Source organism: Salvia splendens, unplaced genomic scaffold (genome assembly GCF_004379255.2).
Source record: "Salvia splendens isolate huo1 unplaced genomic scaffold, SspV2 ctg755, whole genome shotgun sequence".
Lineage (NCBI taxonomy): Eukaryota > Viridiplantae > Streptophyta > Magnoliopsida > Lamiales > Lamiaceae > Salvia > Salvia splendens.
This window is the reverse complement of record NW_024599428.1, coordinates 22,207-41,611: the sequence shown is the minus strand read 5'-3', so window position 1 is coordinate 41,611 and position 19,405 is coordinate 22,207. Positions and strand designations below refer to the sequence as shown.

The 19,405-nt window shown below is 37.5% G+C and overlaps 2 protein-coding genes, 1 long non-coding RNA gene and 1 other non-coding gene across 4 annotated transcripts; 1 reads left to right on the top strand and 3 right to left on the bottom strand.

Moving 5' to 3' along the window:
* Positions 1–970: 970 nt before the first annotated feature.
* On the top strand, positions 971–3,385 carry LOC121791245. Its single transcript, XM_042189259.1, has one exon. It carries the CDS (start codon positions 971–973, stop codon positions 3,383–3,385), a length of 2,415 nt encoding a protein of 804 aa, XP_042045193.1.
* LOC121791256 lies at positions 1,532–1,638 on the bottom strand. Its single transcript, XR_006048502.1, has one exon. It is a non-coding gene; the product is annotated as a small nucleolar RNA R71 (small nucleolar RNA).
* Positions 3,386–11,495: 8,110 nt separating the features above from the next.
* Positions 11,496–13,227, bottom strand: LOC121791243 (germin-like protein 11-1). Its single transcript, XM_042189256.1, has one exon. It carries the CDS (start codon positions 12,939–12,941, stop codon positions 12,288–12,290), a length of 654 nt encoding a protein of 217 aa, XP_042045190.1. The 5' UTR covers positions 12,942–13,227; the 3' UTR covers positions 11,496–12,287.
* Positions 13,228–16,334: 3,107 nt separating this feature from the next.
* LOC121791250 lies at positions 16,335–18,380 on the bottom strand. Its single transcript, XR_006048500.1, has 3 exons — positions 18,077–18,380; positions 17,216–17,306; positions 16,335–16,487 (listed from the first exon to the last, which is right to left on the bottom strand). It is a non-coding gene; the product is annotated as an uncharacterized LOC121791250 (long non-coding RNA).
* Between the last annotated feature and the right edge of the window lie 1,025 nt (positions 18,381–19,405).

Below are 19,405 nucleotides of genomic sequence, written 5' to 3'. Positions count from 1 at the left end.
TTAAACTCTACGTTTTCTTGCTAAAGATGTAGTGTTGTTAATTCCTTAACTATTGTCTCTTTAACATAGTTTAGGATTGATTGATTGTTGGTGTGCTATCGAATCAGAACTGTTCAGGGGATAAATTGATAGTGGATTAGGTAAGTAATTATAGTAGACGACGTTTGTTCCCGCGCATCCGCAGGAACTAAATGTCGTTGAAAGTTGGTTCATGGAACAAGTGTTCAGCTGACTGTGAACTATACGTCGTAGACATGTTCAGTGCACGCGATTAGGTTGATAATTATAATCCCGTCGTATGTTTCGTTGTAAATGGTGTAAAACAACGCAAGCTTAGAGAGCAAATTGGAGTGACTTCTTTTTCTCGTGTTAAAAATCTCATTTTAGTAGTTTAAATTAGTTAACCATCTCAAAATCAAAACAAAATCTTTATATGCTTTGTGTAGTCATATTAAGTGTAAGCAATCTTGCCTCCCTGTGGATCGACACTTGAAATACTACTACGATACTGTATTCTTGCAGTAGTGTAGTATTATTAGAGTTAAAATAATTGAACTTGATAATCTTTATACATTGATTAAGAACTCTAAAATATCACATCAAGTTTTGGCGCCGTTGCCGGGGAGGCAATAGCTTGTTTATGCTTAAGTGTTTTAGTTTTTATTTCGTTTTGTTTGATTTTTCTTTTTGAGTTTTTTAGGTACATTGTTCGTGTTCTACGGTGTGATAGCCATCTACCACGTCCGGACTTGAAGACGAAGGAGTGTATTATTTTAGGTAATTTTTAGCTAACTCTTAGTTTAGTTTTAGGTAGTTTTGTTTGCACACTAGCACACACGTTTTATAGGACTTACCCCGAAGTTGTCGAGAGGTCTCGCTTTCGGTAATTAGGAAATATATTGTGCTTGTGCTTGGTGTATTTTCTGTTGTGTAGGTAAAATACAAAAAAAAAAAAAAGAGAAAGTCGTGAATGCACACGAGATCTCAGGGTACACCGCCTTTCGGATTACTCTGTTATCAAAGAAGGAAAGGGTCAGGAAGTTCAGCCGGGTTTGAAATTCAACAGGATTCGCCGAGTCCAATCAGAGATAACCCATTGTTTGAGAGTAGTGACAGTGATCTAGAAGCTGAGTTGATGGCCGACAATAATAACAACAACGCTGTCCCACCACCCGTTGTGAGGTTTGGCGACACTCTTAGATCGGGAATTGAGTACCCCGGAGAGTTTGCTTATGCGAACAACAACATCAACATTCCACCTCACTACATTAGTTTGGTGAATGGGGGGAATCTTTTCCATGGACGGGATGATGAGGACCCGGTGAGCCACCTCAATGCCTTCTACGAGTTGACGAACTCTCACAGACCCCCGAATGTGGAACACAATCTGATCAAGAGGGTCTTATTCCCATTCTCTCTGAGGGAGAAAGCAAGAGCTTGGTATGACTCTATCCCGGGCTACAACATAGCAACGTTCCAAGAGTTGAAGACGTTGTTCCTCTTGGAATACAATTCTCCTATGAAGATTGAGAAGTTGAGAGAGGAGATCACCTCTTTCCGACAAAAGTATGATGAGTCCTTTGCAGAAGCTTGGAAGAGATTCACAGACTTGATAAGGAAATGCCCAAGCCATGGTCTAGCTCCGGGGCATGACCTTTTGAAATTCTACAAGGGACTCAACAATGAAGGCACGGGACTAGTTACTGCAGGCTCTAATGGAAACCTGGATGACTTAACGCATGAGGAGGTGAGAGCCTTATTCCAAAGGTTGGCTAACAATCAACGGAACTGGCACAACCCAAGGAGAGCAGCGGAGAAAGGAGGAGACACATTCGGTGCTACAAAGGATGCAGAGAGAGTATCTGCAATTGAAGCTCAATTGGCAGATATAAGCACCCAGATGTCGTCGATGACAAAGGCAGTGAAATCGCTGCAACTGACTCCTAAACCCCAAGCAGTGGCAGTGATGAGATGTGGATTGTGTCAAGGAGGGCATCATACTGATCAATGCTCTAGTCTTCAAGGACCACCAATCGAGGATGTGAACTACATTGGCAACAATGGCCAAGGGTTTAACCAAGGCAACCAATACAGCAATCAGCAGAATTGGAGGCCTCAGCAATCGAACTGGAATCAAAGTGGTCCTAGCAACAACTCGGGGAACCAATGGAGGACAAACACTCAACCCCCGGGTTATGAGAAGAAGCCATCGGTAGAAGATCAATTGGGACAGATACTCTCCTTCATGACCAAGAGTCAAAAGGAGAATGAGAGCTTCAAAGAAAGGACGGTAGAGAAGTTTGGTCAGATGGAGGCTACATTGAGGAATCTCGAGACTCAAATTGGGCAGATTGCTACAGCATCTCACACAAGAATTCCTAATGCTATCCCGAGTGATACGGTGCCCAATCCTAAAGGTTTTGAACAGTGCAAGGCAGTTAAGTTAAGAAGTGGAAAGGATCTTGAGTCTCCAATCATGCTAGATGCACAAAATGGCTCGAACATCTTGCACGCAGGGGCGGACAAGTTGTTTGGCTCACAAACCTCGCACGCAGGGGCGGACGAGGGGATTGAGTGGGCTACTACCGAAGCTAGGGAAGGTCAACAAGAAAAAGAAGAGTCAACCATGAGTGATATCCACAAGAAGAATCCACTAAGTCCGGCAATGGACCCGAAGTGTCCATTTAATTTTCCAGATTTTATCCCGCCACCACCTTTCCCAGTCGAGAATAAGAAGAAGGGTAGGAAAATAATTCAAGAGAAAGGACTCGATTGGATGATGAACATTATCAGGAAAGTTAATGTAGATGTGTCCCTGGTGGATTTGTTCCTACACTTTCCTAAATTCTCCAAGTTTTTTAAGGATCTTGTTGTGAAAAATGAGAAGATACAAGACGATGGTGTGGTGATATTGAGCGCATTTTGCTCACAATTTGTGAAGGGAAAGATGCCGGCAAAGAGAAGAGACCCTAGAAGCTGTGTGATCCCATGTGAGATGGGAGATAAGAAGTTCCCAAAATGCCTACTTGATCAAGGCTCGGGAATATCATTGATGGCTCTGAAAACCGCACGGTCAATCGGTCTAGAAGCGAGGATTGAACCAATCGACATTGACCTACAATTGGCGGATCATTCAATTGTGAAACCAAAAGGTATCATCGAGGATGTCTTGGTGAAGGTTGATAGATTTGTACTCCCGGTTGACTTCATTGTCCTAGAGATGGAAGAGGACAAGGATATGCCTATCCTATTTGGTAGGCCATTTTTAGCAACCGGTGATGTTGTGATAGAGACCAAGACAAATACGGTCATGTTTCGAGTAGATGGAGAGAATGTGGTGATCAAGCAAGAGAAGGCGGGGAAGCGCCTATTGGAGCCTGGATAGAGGTAGACAAGGATGAAGAAGGTCGAGCCAACGACTATAAACAAAGGCGCTGATTGGGAGGCAACCCAAGTTTTTTTTTGTTTTTATTTTTGATTTCATATGTTGGAGGTTTTGTTTGCTCAATTCTTTCCTCTAACATTTATTTTGAATTGAGTGTTCTTTTGTGTGTTTTGTTTTTGTTGGTTGTTGGTGTAGGAGCAACATGGAGAAAGGGCTTACATTGGAGCTTATGAGAGAGTACACCTACAATTGGAGATACACCCGCCCTCCCACCCGAATGCACTATGGACATCATGCCAAGTTTGGGGGAGTATTTTATCCCTTTACTTTTAATGTTCTTCTTTGCATGCATTGAGGACAATGATGCATTCAAGTTTGGGGGGGTTGATTTATCCAAGTTTGGGTGTATTCTTTGCTAAAGTGTGTGAATCAAGTAATTGACGGGTGCATGCTAGATCTTCGGCTTTCTGGTTGGGAATTTTGCTTGATTTTACTTGATCTTTGAAGCCTAGGATGAATGGAATTCGTGCATGAATTTATTTGAAAGAGCATGTTGTGATTACAATCGATTTCTTGAGTTGAGGAGAGTATGAAAATCGCTTGTCTTGTGGAAATTATTTTGGATTGATTTGTTTTATCGAGTTGCGTGCTTGTATTCATTTGTGTCAACGATTTGGGAGGATAAGGCACTAGGATGAACTCCATGGCCAAATGATCACATGCCTAGTCCTACACATGATCCCCTAGAAGCCACTTTGAGCTTAATTTCCTATTATTTGTGTAAACACTTAGCCTATCACTTAGCCAATTAAATAAGCCTCATTTTAGTCTCATCGAAAGACCTTGCTACTATGTGGGTGCTAAATACTAGTTTGAGCTTGGTGGTTGAATGTTGAGTGTTGGGTGGTGTATTGGAAAAGTGTAGACATTTTTAGACTTGATGTAATGTATAAGTGAAAAGAATGAAGTTCTTAGAGAAGAAAAGGAAAAAAAAAAAAAAGAAAGAAAAAGACGACCTCCAAATTTGCAAGAGTCGGGGTCTTGTTTAGAAAAAAAAAAAAGAGAGAGAGAGAGAAGTGAAATAAAGTAGAGCTTCTATTTGTGTAATATGTAATCTTGTCTAGATTTGATCTCAAGTTTGGGGGAGTGAGAATATGGTTGTAATATTTTGTTGTTTGATATTTGGAAGGAAGTTGTAGGAGGGAAGAATTTGGCACTCAAATGTGTAGCCTTTGAGCTCACTATCCATATTTATCCTACCTCATCCCTAGCCCCATTACAACCTTGAATTAAGACCTTGGACCTTATTGTTGATGCTTGTGGATGCTTTGTAAATAACTTGGTAGAGTGAATGAAGTTTGATTTGAAATCCGCGAGTCTATGTGGTAAGTAATGCTTGACGAGTCAATGATGACGGTTTGAGTTGTATGATCACATGTTTGGACTTACTTTGAAATGCACATTGACTTGAAGTTCTAAGTTGATAAGTGATGGTTCATGAGAGTGGGAGATCTTGATTGAAATTGTTGGGGGTTTAGACTTTGTCATTCATGTCTCTACGTGTTTCATTCTTTTGAAAACTTTTGAAAAAAACTTTTGTGAGTTGAGCTTCAAAGTGTTGTGTTTTATATGATCTTGCTCGAGGACGAGCAAGTAAATAAGTTTGGGGGTATTTGATGTGAATCAAATTTACATTGTTATTCCCATAACTTTACATGATTTATATAGTTTGATGCTTGCAAAAGTGTGTTTTATGGTGTAGGAAGAGGAGTAAATGGTGAAACAAAGAAGGAAGCTCGGAGGGTGAAAAGCTGTGCAGAAAGCTCTCAAAAGTGTCCACCCGGCCGGGTTAATTTCATGCCCAAAAATACCACCCGGCCGGGTGATTTTCGCGAGGCTGGTGAGTCCAGAATGCTCTCAAAATTGGCCACCCGGCCGGGTTAATTTTATGCCCATTAATGTACCCGGCCGGGTAGATAAATTGCAACTGCAATTTGGCAGTTTCGTGAGCTGTTGACGGCAGTTTCCAGAGGATGCAGAAAAGAAAAGGCTGGAAAAGAGGAGAAAGAGGGGACGGATGGGACATTAGGGAGTAGTCAACAAAAAGTGAAGGGATTAAAAAATTGGGAGGAAGTGACGTGAGGATTGGGAATTAAAAACAAAAAAAGAAATTGAGGAAAGAGGGGCGGCGAATTGGGAGTTTCTGCCATCATTCCAACGCTCCGTTTCGGAATCCCAATTCCACTCAACGAGAGCAAGCTTCCTACGGTTTTTATTGCATATTTCACCATGTTTTTAGGCTAAGCTCTCTATGTTGTTCCAAGTTGTAATCTAGGCTTGTATGGATGTTTTCACACCATCGAATCATGTGTTTTGATACCAACAATGTTTGCTATGATTAAACTCTACGTTTTCTTGCTAAAGATGTAGTGTTGTTAATTCCTTAACTATTGTCTCTTTAACATAGTTTAGGATTGATTGATTGTTGGTGTGCTATCGAATCAGAACTGTTCAGGGGATAAATTGATAGTGGATTAGGTAAGTAATTATAGTAGACGACGTTTGTTCCCGCGCATCCGCAGGAACTAAATGTCGTTGAAAGTTGGTTCATGGAACAAGTGTTCAGCTGACTGTGAACTATACGTCGTAGACATGTTCAGTGCACGCGATTAGGTTGATAATTATAATCCCGTCGTATGTTTCGTTGTAAATGGTGTAAAACAACGCAAGCTTAGAGAGCAAATTGGAGTGACTTCTTTTTCTCGTGTTAAAAATCTCATTTTAGTAGTTTAAATTAGTTAACCATCTCAAAATCAAAACAAAATCTTTATATGCTTTGTGTAGTCATATTAAGTGTAAGCAATCTTGCCTACCTGTGGATCGACACTTGAAATACTACTACGATACTGTATTCTTGCAGTAGTGTAGTATTATTAGAGTTAAAATAATTGAACTTGATAATCTTTATACATTGATTAAGAACTCTAAAATATCACATCAAGTATACATGAAACAACCCGAAGGATTCATGATAGAAGGACAAGAAGGCTTAGTATGTAAGTTGAGAAAATCAATATATGGACTCAAACAAGCTTCCAGACAATGGTATATAAAGTTTAATGATATCATTGTTTCATATGGCTTTGTAGAGATCATCGTTGATAGATGTATCTACATTAAAATCAGTGGGAGCAAGTTTATCATATTGGTCCTATATGTTGATGATATTTTGCTAGCCGCAAATGACATGAGTTTACTACATGATGTAAAGAAGTATCTCTCTTTAAACTTCGAAATGAAGGATATGGGTGAGACATCTTATGTGATCGGAATAGAGATATTCCGGGATAGATCACAAGGATTGTTAAGTCTGTCTCAGAAAGGCTATATCAATAAAGTTTTAGAGAGATATAGAATGGATAAATGCTCCGCAGGAATTGCTCCAATTCAGAAGGGAGACAAGTTTAGCTTAATGCAATGTCCGAAAAATGAATTGGAGCGTAAGGAAATGGAAAAGATTCCCTATGCATCAGTGGTTGGGAGTTTGAACTATGTTCAAACATGTACACGACCAGATATCACCTTCGCGGTTGGTATGTTGGGTCGTTATCAAAGTAATCCCGGTATGGACCACTGGAAGGCTGCAAAGAAGGTTCTCAGGTACTTGCAAGGCACCAAAGAACACATGCTTACCTATAGGAGATCCGATCATCTAGAGGTGGTTGGATATTCAGATTCAGATTATGCCGGATGCGTTGATACAAGAAAATCGACATTTGGATACTTGTTCCTTTTAGCCGATGGAGCAATATCATGGAAAAGTGGAAAGCAGTCTATCATTGCTACTTCTACTATGGAGGCAGAGTTTGTGGCATGCTTTGAAGCCACAGTTCACGGATTGTGGCTGCGGAACTTTGTTTCGGGACTTGGAATTGTCGACACCATAGCCAAGCCGCTGAAAATTTATTGTGATAATTCCGCAGCTGTCTTCTTCTCAAAGAACGATAAGTACTCGAAGGGTGCTAAGCACATGGAGTTGAAATACTTATCGGTTAAAGAAGAAGTGCAGAAACAAAGGGTGTATTTTGAGCACATAAGAACGGATATGATGGTAGCGGATCCGTTAACTAAAGGACTACCACCCAGTATGTTTATTGGCCATGTAGAGCGTATGGGTATTATAGACAAAGCCTTGCTATTTTAGTTGTGGACTCATGTATTGTGTAAACACTCTTGTGAATTCAATAAAAGTTGTGTTTCTGCTTGTTTATATGTTATCATTAAAGTTGTATACAGTATGGTTGTTTAGATAACATGTGTTGTATTGAGAATTAAAGTTCATCTCAATGAAAGGTTTATTCATATAAAGTTAGAATTGATTTGTGATACATGGAAGGAATCATGTCGACTAAATGACGTGTGACCGCCATGATTCAATTAAGTCTAATTTTATAGGTATTTAAAGAATATATGAACTTGATATTAAAAGTGCGCAGTAAAGTAATTAAACCGTTGAAAGATACAAAGGTCAAGTGGGAGAATGTAGGAATATTTATATTCCTATATGTGACCTATGTATATATTGGTTTAATATTAAGGATAAAGTTCATACTTAAAGTTGGATTCTAATATAAAAGACGATACCGTGATGGATCGGTTTCGATTAAAGAATTAGAATCGGGTATATTGATAACCCTCCTCTCTTACCTCTAATATGATATTATAATATATATATATATATATATATATATATATATATATATATATATATATATATATATATTATATGTATGAAAGGACCGTGTGTATATATAATTGATTATAAATGTATAAATATGTATGTGTTGATATACATGAAAATACATGTATGTGACTCCTGGAATTATTGGACATATATATATATATAGGGTTTTGATCTATGCAAAACTAGATTTAAATACAGAAACGCAGAACAATATCATAATTAGGTCACTTTTAGGTCATAATTAGGTAATTTTTAGGTCATGCTAACATAGCATGACCTAAAACGATCTTAGCATGACATTAAACCCAAATATTATAATATGACCTAAAATTGCTTAATTATGACCTTCCGTGTTTTTGTTTAATTATTGACCATTAGATCATCTAATCCTAGGGCCAAGATTTGGTCTGCATTTCTGGATTTAAACACATACTTATTTTGATCATCTCCCTATATATATATATATATATATATATATATATTAATGTACATGAACTTGTCACGGTGGAATTATAAGAGTGACAATTAGTTTGTAAACTAATTACAATTCCCATGCAACCGGCACCTTTGTTAGTAAATATTGTTTGACGTACATGTATATGGTAGTTATTTATGGATAATGTAAACTGATTATTTATTTAATCTAAGTTATCCATTTAAATACCAATCGTCATGTCAGAAACGGTTGTTGGATGGGAATTCGTAAATGAAGCGACACCACTTTTGATAAAGGGACGTTCATCACCTATATATATGTGTGCTCTCATTCTTGAAGATAATTAACATTTAAATACTTCACGGCATATATATACAGTTTCGGTCCTTATATATATATTGAAGTTCTTGATTCTTCATCCATCAAAAGAATCATTGAAGTCTTAAGGTCAAAGAGAGGAAAACGTCAATAGCAGCTTAAGGGGAAACATCAAATAGTGGATCCAACCCTACGTCAAATTAATAAGCATGGATGGAGGTTAGTGATCTATCTCCACTTTATAGTGTGTTAATATGGTTGAATTAATTCAAATCTAGAATGTGATTTCGGTATAGAGATCAGAAAAGAATGGCTAACATTATCTAGTTATATTTTGATTATCTCCTTCTTAAAATGAGGAGTGGCTTAAAATCAGTTATGATTATCATTTTCATGGCATCATTAACCATAAATTTTAATATCTTTCTCAAAGTAAATTAATGGTAGAGACATGTAGTGGTGGTAGAGTGGTAGTGCTTTGTCTCCCCCGTGCTGATAGACCGAAAAGTATAAACATGATAGACATGCAGTAATTCAAACACACAAGTAATTGACTTTGTAAGCCGATTATACATGCACATAGATCATTGTATAAACCTAGCCAATGATCGTTGAGATTTGGTGGTTTTTCTCATTAACCAAATAATTGCACAATTAACACTTTTGAGTAAATGCCCCAATTTGGTGGCTCAAATCAACCCACAACAAGAGGATATTATTTGTCGATAAAAATGATCAATTACATGGATTTTTGGCTTTTTATTTCATTTGTGAGTTTGATGAGCTCACATGAGGGTCATCCTTGAATGAGCAAAACATATATGGAGGCGTCCAATTTTAACATAATAATTGATGGTGGTGTTTAGTAATGGGGTTGGTGGTTCCCCACCCACCTCAATTATAAATGTATGTATATTTGTGTAATTTTAGTGCCATGCTTTTGTTGTTTTTTATTTTATTTTAATTTTCCTTTTTGGCTTCGGACAATGAGTATTGGGATTTTGACATTTTTAGTGTAGGAATTACTGGGAATTTCATCGGATTTGTGCCATGTGTTACTTGTCCAGTATTAGTACGTATTTGAATACTTCAACAGTCTGCACAGCAATAAATATACGACTTGTAACTCTAATCGTCATCATTTTCAAACACCCAAATGTAAACTTTCCAGCAATGCTTTGTAAACGTCAAATGAAAGTATTGGCTTTTAGGCCATCCACGATAGGAATAGCCCAGCAATAGCTCAGCCATAGCCCAGCCACTGCCACATCATCGGCACTAAAAATCTTCCTGCCACATCATCAAAACAAGCAAATAGCCCAGCAATAGCCCAGCCATAGCCCAACCACATACTATCCACATCATTATTAACAAATATATACAAAATGAAATAATTAAAAATCACACAATATACGGAATTAAATTTACGACACAAAAACGAGAAAATTCACTAATATTAATAAAATATAAAAAGTACATTAATTAAAAAAAATTACATAATTAAAAAAACTAACTGCGGTCAATCCTCCATGCCCATAACTCTTCAATTAAATCCTTTTGGAGTCGAATATGAGCCGCCGTTTGGCGCATGTCGGCGTGTGCTTGTAAGAGGCCGGCTTCATCGTGAGGTACCCCACTCCGTACGTTGGGGGCGGCCACGCCGTGGCTTGGACCGGCTTCATTATCGTCGTTGACCCAATTGGTCAGTTCGCCACCTTCATCTTCGACAATCATGTTGTGCATGATAATACATGCGTACATGATAGAGAGAGTACTCGTTAAAACAAGTGGTGCAAATGAAAATGACGAACAAAACGCGTATATATAGTGTTTCGAAAAGAAAAAAATTTTATTTTTTCACGCTAGGCGGTGCGCTGGGCGATCCGGGCGCTGCAATAGAGCCGAACGGACCGTTCAGCGCACCGCCCAGCGCCACGCGACCGCCCAGCGCTGCGCGCTTTCTCTCTCCAATCGCCCGCTGGGCGGCTGCAATAGATCGCCCAGCGAACCGCCCAGCGCCGGCGCTCGGCTGGGCGGTCGCTGGGCGCCTATTGTGGATGGCCTTATAAGAGTGTGTTTTGACATTCTGGACTGTAGCATAGCATTGTAATCGTCATCATAAAATGATGGGAACTTGATTGCCTCATCGCCATCGGAATAACTAACTCATTTTGCACTATATCTGATCATAAATAACATCACTGGGCTATGAATTATAGGAGTTGATGCGGTCGGTAGTGGAGAGGTGGGAGGTTGAGTGGCGCTGTCACTCTATCTCTAGTTTCTACTATTACTCATCCTCTAATTATTTATCTCATTATCCATCTCTCATACATAATTCATTATTATTCACGTCCAAGCCGTTGACATTATAACCACTGAACAAATTTTACAAGTAATTTACGCCCCCGTATACTCCGCCACTATATATGGTTGGTACTCCTGTTTGATGGCCTAAATTCATTAAAATATCTCTATATCACATTTACTTACTATTTCTTCCTTAAATATGTGTTGAACATCAAATCTGCATGTTCCTCGAAATAATGAAGATTCTTTACTATTTGGATTCAATATTGGTAATCCGTACACTTAATTGATTATAAATAATCTTGCACACAAAACCAATAAAAATTATTCATTCCAACATCACAACACAAAATATACAAATATATACAAGTGTTTACATCAAAAGATTGAAATCCAAATCAGCCAAAGTCACAAAATAAACTCACGCCCACAACACAAACCAAAACCATCACTATTACATGATCAATAATTTAGTCACACAAAAAAGGTTCACACAACAATATCCACTCTAATTTTCACCCACAACCACGACTTTTACCATCTCTCAATTTTCTCCATCACTAAAACATGTCTTTCTTGGGGCACAACTAGGCTAGGCTTTCAGAAAAATTTAGAGATTTTTTGAAAAAAAAAAAGATGGCATTATAATTAGGATAGTTATTAGTCATTAAATCATAAAATCTGATTAAAATTCTAGTTAGTCTCGTGAAGTTTGAAGTTAGAATATCAAATCATGAAATAATTTGCACATCATCAAAAGCCAACATTTTATATAAAAAGGTCCCGAGCATTTGTCCTAGCGGCAAGGAACTTAGACATTATTGTATGAGGTGCCGAGTTTGAACCTCTTGACATTAGTTGTAATTTCCTTCTTCAAATAGGAGTTTTTTTTATTAAAAAAACATTTTATATAAAAAGGACAATTGAGAAAAATTAAAATTTTGTGATTTAATATTCCAATTTCAAACTTTTAGAATTCACTAAAATTTACCAAACTTCATGATTTAAATAACTAGTGTTTACCCTTTTAGAAAAGTGGTGGTATAATTGCAAATTAAATTAGCCAAACCCAAAACGCTCTTGTTAAAAAAAACTTATTCCCCAAACAACTCCATACTACTAACCCCATTCAAATCCTCCATAGAAACAGCCTTGAGCTTCTCCATCATCCCTTTCCCCCCAAACATGGCGCCCGAGACGCTAGCGATCCCGGGATTCTGGCTGTTGAGCACGGAGAAAATCGTGGCCGGCTCAAACCCAGCATTGAAGCAGAAATGCAGCAGCCCTTTCGGAAACACGAAAACCTCCCCCTCCCCCAACCGCTTCTGAAACACCTGGTTCGCCGAATCGACGAACCCGGCCGCCACCACCCCGGCCCTCACGAACATCATCTCGGAGGCGCGCGGGTGGGCGTGCGGCAACACCATCCCATCCACGTCCATGTCCGTCCTGGCCGCCGAGAGCCCCAGCGTGTTCAGCCCGGGGAACTCCGCGGCCGTCGCCATGGTCACGGACGACCGATAGAAGTTGTCCGTGTCCCCGGCCGACCCCAGCAGGGACGACTTGAAGTCCGACGCCGCCACGTCGGAGGGCGCCTTGCACGGGTAGCCGTTGAAGAACATTTTTTGGCTCGCAGCGTCGTCGCTCGGGCAGACGTCGTAGAGGTTGTCGCCGTCGCTGCCGATGCAGGGTCGGATGGAGGCTAGGAGAGAGGCCAGGAGGAGGTGAAGTAGTTTGTGGTGTTTCATCGTTTTTTTTGAAGGTTTTTGTGTGTGTGTTTTGGAATGTGGTGATATATGTGTATATATAAAAATATTGGGAGGTGGAATTAATATTGAGTATGCAGCTTGTGGAAGTAAAATTAATGTAGATAGGCTTGGAGTTCACTTCACTTAACTATTGCTTAAGGTGTAAAAAGCACATTTGCTTTAGAAAAAGATGTGATCCATTCATCTGTGAGGTTGGATGTCCTTATGCTAGTTACAACTTCATCACATATTGCAATTAAAAACTCCCATATCACATATTTATGTATAAGAGTTGTAATTGAATTTGTTTCGATTGGAAATGTTTGGGACATATATTATATATATGATCCTCTAGTGCAACAATATTGTATTTTCGTCTTCTATTATAGTACTACTTCTTTGTTAGAGGAGTTTTATTGTTTCTAAAACCATAACTACATAGTATTTTGGATCCAACCATATAGAGGCGTGAGACTATTTGATTAAACTAAACACGACAATTTTTTTATGACGCAACAAATAACTACAAAACAAAAGCAAAAGATTATAAAATAAAAACTCACAAGGTAAAGAATATTGCTCTTAACATGTTTCAGGCTCATGAGTCAAGACACGTTGATAATTTCTTTAATCGAACCTATGCAAACAATACTAGAGTTTGTTTTACGCTACCTAATCGTTGAACATCGTGAAGGAATTTTACATCTATGATAAATTAAACATGTCTCCTCATAAAAATAGATACTACTATAAATTATATTTTTTTCACGCAAATTTCTTTGTGTGAATATATGGATTTGATGTGGCGTTAAAATCTGTATAAAATAATATTTAATTTGGCATATGGTATTTAAAAAATAATTTAACTTGAAAATTTTATATTAAAATAATTTTTTAAAGATATTTTAAGATTACCAATTGTCACTTTCTTAATTGCGTTTATGACTCGAGTCCATGTCATTGAATGTTTTAATGTCAAATCAGCTTATTTGTTCTTGAATAACGGTTGAATAGTGGGATTAATTAATTTTCGTGGCCATTAATATACCTTCAAACTCCCAAACGATAATCAATCCAACCATACAATTAATTCACACGACTTTGATAGTCATTTGTATGATATATAAATAAATAATATTGGATGTATATCAAAGATAGATTTGTGATTTATACTGTTTGAAGAACTAGTATGATTACATTTTATAAAAGATTATATTCAATCAATATTAGTATCATGTTTATCTATAACTATATTAGTATCATGTTTAATTGTGTCCATAATAATATTATTGTGTCCATTACTGTATCCAAAAGAATACTACTATATCCAATTGTGGTGTGGTCGAGCAAACACTCAACCATTGGTGGTGTTTGGGGTTTGACGACCTTGACATTGAAAAAAAAAGAGAAAAAGTTATGGTAAATAGGGCACATTTTTTAGAATCTTTAATAAATTAACAAGTGTTGTGATCTTTTTGGGGCCTATTAAAGGCAAAAATATCTTTTAATATAAAAATAATTAAAAATCACATTTTTACATATTTCTGGATAAAAAATCCGACACTTTATCGTATTGCCTCAAAGATATCGACATTAATATGCCATGACTTGTGTATCTCAAATCAAACTATAGACGAGTTTTTTCCGAACTTATACTTTGTGAGTTTAATAAATATTTAAGTAGTTGAATCACACCAATACTTTTCAAGTCAAGTTTGTCATAGTATGATTTTTCACATATAATTTACATATCTATTGTGTGTTTGACTATTACATTGGATTGATGTATACCAATGTTCTCCTTTTGTTCCAGAGAAGTTATTTGGGGAAATATATGTTACGCGATTTTAGAAATTTTTTTTATTGTGTTAAGTATTAAGGAAAAAAAAGTTGAATGTATTAATTGAGATAAAAGATAATTGGAATAATGTTGAAGGGAGAAAAATAATTAGATTTGTTAATGATGATTTACTTTTATAAAAAAAATAGACTTGTGACATTTTATTATGATTGACTAAAAATAAAAATGAGACATATCATTGGAAGGAATGGAGTAAATTCTAACGCTCCTTTGTTCATATTACTAGTGAAAATTTTGACCATATAAATGAGATTGGAATATATAACTACTTCCCATACCAAATGCATGTACAGTAAGAGCGGAGAAAACGATAATAAAATCCCCATTGTTCAAGTAATTATTCAGTTCAGTTTATAAAAAGCAAAACATGAGCAAAATTGATACTATAAGGAAATATTTACTGCTACTACTACTTTATAATAGTATTTGAATTTGAATTATTGTCATTCTATAAATAACATGAATTACACATAATTACAGTCAAATAGTTGCACTAATTCACTACGCAGTACTACTAAATACCGAAACTATCAGACGTTAACAAAATGTCCCACAAATTTTAAATTCGCACACATATTGAAAATGAGTTAAGCATCAAAGCAACACTAGCTGCTAAGATTTTTTATAAAATAATCAAAATTTTGTAATCGCACTAATTGGGTGGTAGCAATTATTTATTCTACATATTATGAATTTGACAATATAGGCATTGCACAATACATGCAGAAGCTTTCTTGCTCAACTTAGAATAATGTTATTAATCTCAACATAAATGCCAATTAAATGGAAGAGTCCAAAATCCACCAATATATTCCCTAACAATTATAGCAGCATTAAAAATTTAAAACACACTAACATGTTTTACTGTCCAAAATTTGGGTAGAAAACGAACTTTTCCGCAAAGAGCAACTAAGGCTATCTGCAACGCTGTCTCTTATCCGTCCCTTAAATTACTATTCATGGGTCCCACTGTACTTTTTTACCCTATCTCTTAACTAAGGGACGGAACCTGCAACCCTCCATCTCTTATCCGTCCCTTTACCGTCTCTTAAATTATTATTCATTCAATCTCATTTTTTATTTTTATTTCCAACCAAATTCAATTAATAAAAACACACTTCATTAAATAAAATAAAATTACAACATAAAATAAAAATACAACTTAAAATTCAAAAAAAAAACACATAATTAAAATCCTAAAAAAATAAAAATTACATAATTTATAATACAATTTTATAGAAAATAAAAAAAACTACTCCGCCGGCGAATCTGTAACACCCCTTACTCGGTTAGTTTTAACCAAGTAAGTGACGTCACCTTTTGGTGCGATTGACAAACAAAACCTACCGACAAACAAAACCTGCCTATTTTTTTTTTCTTTTTTTGCAAACACTCAATATACAACACTATCATAAAAGTAACTAAACCTGATAACACAACTATTTACTACTATGCATAACAAAGTATCGATAACCTGTTTCGATACATACATATATATATATATATATATATATATAACTCCATTAGCAAAAAGAAGGTTATAACCTTACATTTCCAACTAACTACAAACAACCAAAAGTTAGCCTAAGCATGCCACGTGAGAACTCCAACTTTACCAGCAAAAAGGGAGGGTAGTGACTTAACACGTGCTGCTGCCAACTAGCGAGTTCACTCGCTTCTATACTCTGCAAGAGGGAGAAGAAAGGGGGGGTGAGCTTCGAAAAGCTCGTAGTGTAATCGCATTCCAGAATAAAACCTCTACAACTTCAATCCATATCACTATCACAAGTAAACACTTTATTACCTGGAATGTCGTACAACACATATTCAATTTAATCATGTAATACTTTCAATAATAGCCATCTATCACGTATCAATCAGAAACAATATATAACATAATACAACATACTTTTACCTGAGGAAAACATAACTGTTTAAAGAATTCAAAGCACAACCATATTATTTCAAAAATAGAAAGTCATATTCAGCCCCCAAGTTATGCTTAGTGATGGACACGGGTACACGGACACTATCTGTAGCCCTATGAGGGCGTCTATGATGTTAGTCCGTATCGGACACTGTAATCTTCCATATGGCCTATGCAAGGCAACTGTCATATATTACCCATATAGGGTACATTTCAACAATTGATATATCATATAGACCATCGCTTCGGTTATCCAGAAGACGAGTGATCAACATGTGTGCAGTACTACTGTCCTATGGCATGCCAACTATACCCTGTGGTTCACTCAAGCAATGGGGCACAACGCCACTATTTCATATCAACTTTCACATTATTCAACACAATCATTTTTTTTAAGTTCTATGGCATAAGCATACGAATCACACAAACAAATAGTAATATTTATCGAAGTTAAAGGAGTTAAATTCTAGAACACGCGTACACTACCTGTACACGTAAAAAAAAACCCGCTATTACTTGCTTATTCAACCATGGAGGTGCCCCTTTCCCTTATCGCTTGTGCTTGCACTCGGTTCACCTAATTTTTCCAACAATGACATATACAAATTATAAACAAACACTTAAAACACAAGTAAAACCAAATCATTATCTTTATCTATTTCACTTTCTATACTATTTCCTTCATCACAAATTAAATCAACTAAAACATATATACAAGTTAAAACATTTCTAACTTCATTTATAGCAAAAAGAAGCAAAGAAATTCGATATTACTATTCAATAGCTTTGGAAACTGAGAGCTATCCCCGGTTGTCCCAAAAATATAAGCCTCACAATTCCATTTTTCTCCATAAAACAAACCTAATTAATTTTTAAAAATATGGGACAACAACTTTAATTTAAAATTAAACTCAAAACTTTGACATCTTGAAGCTAAAACTTCAATTCTAAACCTTTTGATAACAACCAACATCTAAACCTCTTTCACCAAATCCTTTTTAAAAATTTTCGGCTTGATTAACATCAATAACCAACATCAAACTGCACAACAAGGCAACCCCAACACCATATAGTAAAAAACTTAGCAAGAGACCTCCTTAAATCCATATCAAGAGCTTAAAGTCAACAATCATCCCTAAAAATCAGATTTTTCCTATCACTTTCATGCTTAAATATCATATCATACTTCCAATTGCATAATTCAAAAGTCAAATTACACCAAAGCATCAAAACAACAAAATCCCCAATTCTATGAACCCTAATTTTCGACCAACAAAAGAATCACATCAAATTAACATCACTACTATACTTAGAAACATGATTGAGGAGGTTATGGAGTAATCTAACCTCTAATTTCAATTATTTTCCAAAAATAAGTGGAGGTGGGTTTGCAACCTAAGCTCCGAAATTGAGAAGAAGATGGGGAATTGAGAGCTTGAATTAGTGGAGTGTGTTACATGTTCCGTGGTGGAGTGATCGGAGATGGTGGCTGATCGGAGGGAGAGAGAAGGCTGTTGTGAAGATTACAGAGAGAGGAAAGAGACGTCGAGAGAGAGCAAAAAGAAAGAGGAGAAGGATGAGGATCAATTTTTGTTTTTAATTCTATATTCTTATTCCTAATTTTTCTCCCTAATTTCTATCCACAAGACACGTAATTTTCCCCCAACTTACTCAACAACTTCTTTTTCTTTCTTCTTTTTCTTTATTTCATTATTTTTCTTAATTTCTAAAATTCCTATATTTTTCAATTCTAATCCTAACAACATATACATATAAAACCACTAACTAAAAATCTAATTACTAACTCTAAACTTCTAAAAGATTAGGATATTACAGAATCATCCCCCGAAGGCGGTGGAGGTGCACTGAAGCCACCTGGAGGCGGAATATCAAGTTGTCTTGCCATAAACTCAATTCCGACAGATAGGCTTGGTATAGGAGAGGCGTCATGCGGGAAGTGTCCGCCATTGTGGCAGTCATGTACATGGACATTAGGTAGTTCGAGGGTGCCCCCGAGCCCGCCTTCGCCGCATTTCTCCCTTGCGGCCGACGGCGCCCACGGGAGGACCCCCCGGCATCGTCTGCCGTGCCCTCAACCTCATGCGAGACAAACTCTTGTGCGGCACTGCCCGAACCGCCCTCACTAGACGAGTATTGGCCATCCGCCGTGTGCTTCGTGCGCTTCGAGGTCGAGCCCGAGCTGGACCGGACACCGCCGACCCACCTTTCCTCGTCTTTGACGACCTCCCAAACATCGACATGTTTGAATTGTTTGGCGGTGTCGTCGAAGTAGACTCGCAAAGCCGACCTCAGAATGTCGTCTCCCGCGGCTCCGCTTTGGTAATGAGCCGCTTCACTCTTGTAGATGGCGCATAATTTTTTGACCTCTCTGTCGACTCGGTCAAAGTGAGCGCGGAGCATCTTATATGTGCGGCGGCGGGACCCCTTCAGCTTAATCTCGTGGTAGGCCTCGGTGACCTTTTCCTAGAAGCACTTCCGGGATTGTTGATTCCCGATGATGGGATTGTACGAGACGCTGATCCAGGCGTTGTACACCGCCAGAGTTTCTTTGGGGCTGTACGGATGCCGACCTAGATCATCCTCCTCCTCCTCGTCGTTAGCCTCCGCCCTGGAGCTTCCACCGCCTCGACCTTCTTCCGGAGTGGGTTCAACGGA

Bases quoted from the DNA above. Each gene is read 5' to 3' on its own strand.
- LOC121791243 (XM_042189256.1), bottom strand. From the start codon at position 12,941: ATGAAACACCACAAACTACTTCACCTCCTCCTGGCCTCTCTCCTAGCC.
- LOC121791245 (XM_042189259.1), top strand. From the start codon at position 971: ATGCACACGAGATCTCAGGGTACACCGCCTTTCGGATTACTCTGTTAT.